This window comes from Nothoprocta perdicaria, unplaced genomic scaffold (assembly GCF_003342845.1).
Source record: "Nothoprocta perdicaria isolate Ctin4 unplaced genomic scaffold, notPer1 scaffold_59, whole genome shotgun sequence".
Lineage (NCBI taxonomy): Eukaryota > Metazoa > Chordata > Aves > Tinamiformes > Tinamidae > Nothoprocta > Nothoprocta perdicaria.
The window spans coordinates 983,769-985,159 of record NW_020455854.1 but is presented as its reverse complement, the minus strand read 5'-3'; the positions used below and the strand labels follow the sequence as shown (position 1 = coordinate 985,159).

The 1,391-nt window shown below is 67.6% G+C and overlaps 2 protein-coding genes across 2 annotated transcripts in view; one reads left to right on the top strand and one right to left on the bottom strand.

Moving 5' to 3' along the window:
• Positions 1-689, bottom strand: part of DNAJA3 (DnaJ heat shock protein family (Hsp40) member A3) — a 12,475-nt gene extending 11,786 nt beyond the window's left edge. The window contains exon 1 of the mRNA XM_026048965.1: positions 338-689. Within this exon, the coding sequence (XP_025904750.1) occupies positions 338-689 (352 nt within the window). The remainder of the gene's footprint in view (positions 1-337) is intronic.
• A 406-nt stretch (positions 690-1,095) lies between these two features.
• LOC112955643 (coronin-7-like) overlaps positions 1,096-1,391 on the top strand; it is a 39,272-nt gene continuing 38,976 nt past the window's right edge. Inside the window, exon 1 of the mRNA XM_026048964.1 lies at positions 1,096-1,164. Coding sequence (XP_025904749.1) covers positions 1,096-1,164 — 69 coding nt within the window. The remainder of the gene's footprint in view (positions 1,165-1,391) is intronic.

Below are 1,391 nucleotides of genomic sequence, written 5' to 3'. Positions count from 1 at the left end.
CTGCGCGCGTGCGCGTGTGCGCGGCAGCGCCGGCCGTTGGCGCGCATGCGCGCGGGGCTGAGGCGGCCGCGCGTGTGGGGAGAGGGAGGGGACCGTGGGGTCGGTGTGAGGGGCAGAGCCGCCCGGGGAGCCCCTGCAGGGCGCCTGGACGGCGCTCCCGGGCTGGAGACCTGGGGATCGTCTGCCCCGGTGCTGAAGGGCTGGGCTTCTTCTGTAGCCTCAGTGTGTAAAATATAACRCCTGAGCGGAACGGAACGCTCTTTGAGCAGAACGAGCGTGTTGTGCGGGCGGGAGCGCGTCTCCGGAGCTGGCACAGAGCTTCGGCAGGCGCGGTTACCTTCTGCCTTGGTTACTGGCACCGTCACGCAGTGCTCGGCAGGGAGGCTCCGCTCCGGGTGCGTGGGCGCGCTGGAAGCCACGCTGAGCGGGTGGGCAACGCTGTCTCCCGTCACCGTGYGCGCCCCGGAGCACAGAGCTCCACGCAGTGTGAGCACGCTGGGCTCTGCAGGGCCCGAGCTGCGGGAGCCAGTCCTGGCTCCGGCCCAGGATGAGGCCGCAGCCGTCTGGGCTGCACGCGCAGCAGCCGCGGTCACCAGCACCCCGTGCACTGMAGCCCTCCGCGCTGCCTGGGCCGTCGCGGCACCGGTGTGCGAGGAGAGGAGGAGGGGGAAGGTCCCCAGCAGTAGCATGAAGCACTCTGCCTGGGCAGAGTGTCCGTGCGGGCAAGGATCCAGGGCTCCGCTCTGCTCCCTTCCGTGGAAGCTCTCTGTAAACAAAGGTTTCTGCTCGCTGCTGGCTGGAAGTCCGGGGAGGAGACAAGCACATGGAGCCGACAGGACGGAAAATCTGCTATTTCTCCCATGCTATTTGTATGCAGCACGGAAGAGCAGCTGCCGTCACGTCTAGYGAGAGACTCGGGCAGCAGGGGGTCGTTCTAGCCCTGCAGATCCCCGGCTCAGGCTCATGAGGGGCAGCTGCTGAGCCGGGCGACCTTCGAGGCATTTAAACCTCCAAATGCTTCACCGTGGCCTCGCGTGCATTGAGTACAAGTGAGAGGAGCCCTGCAGACCCCTGAGCAACGAGCCTTGCAGGGCGATGGGAACAGGAATCACRGCAACACCTCCAGAGAGTGATGGGAATCCAGGAAACACGGATCTGCGGGAGGTGAGGAAGGGCGTCACTCTGCCSGGTTTGTCCCAAGATGGTCACTCAGGCCTCACTCAACCCCCATTCCGACACTTGGGGTGGCCCCCAGAGCAGCAGGGCCAGCGCCGCGAGCTGCCTGGGTAGGAGAGCGGGAGGGGAAGGGGCTGGCTGAGGCCGGGGCGCTGAGGGGCCGTTCGCTGGGTGCCCCTCGTCCCCGCAGGCCGCGTGGCCGGCGCCGCCGCCCC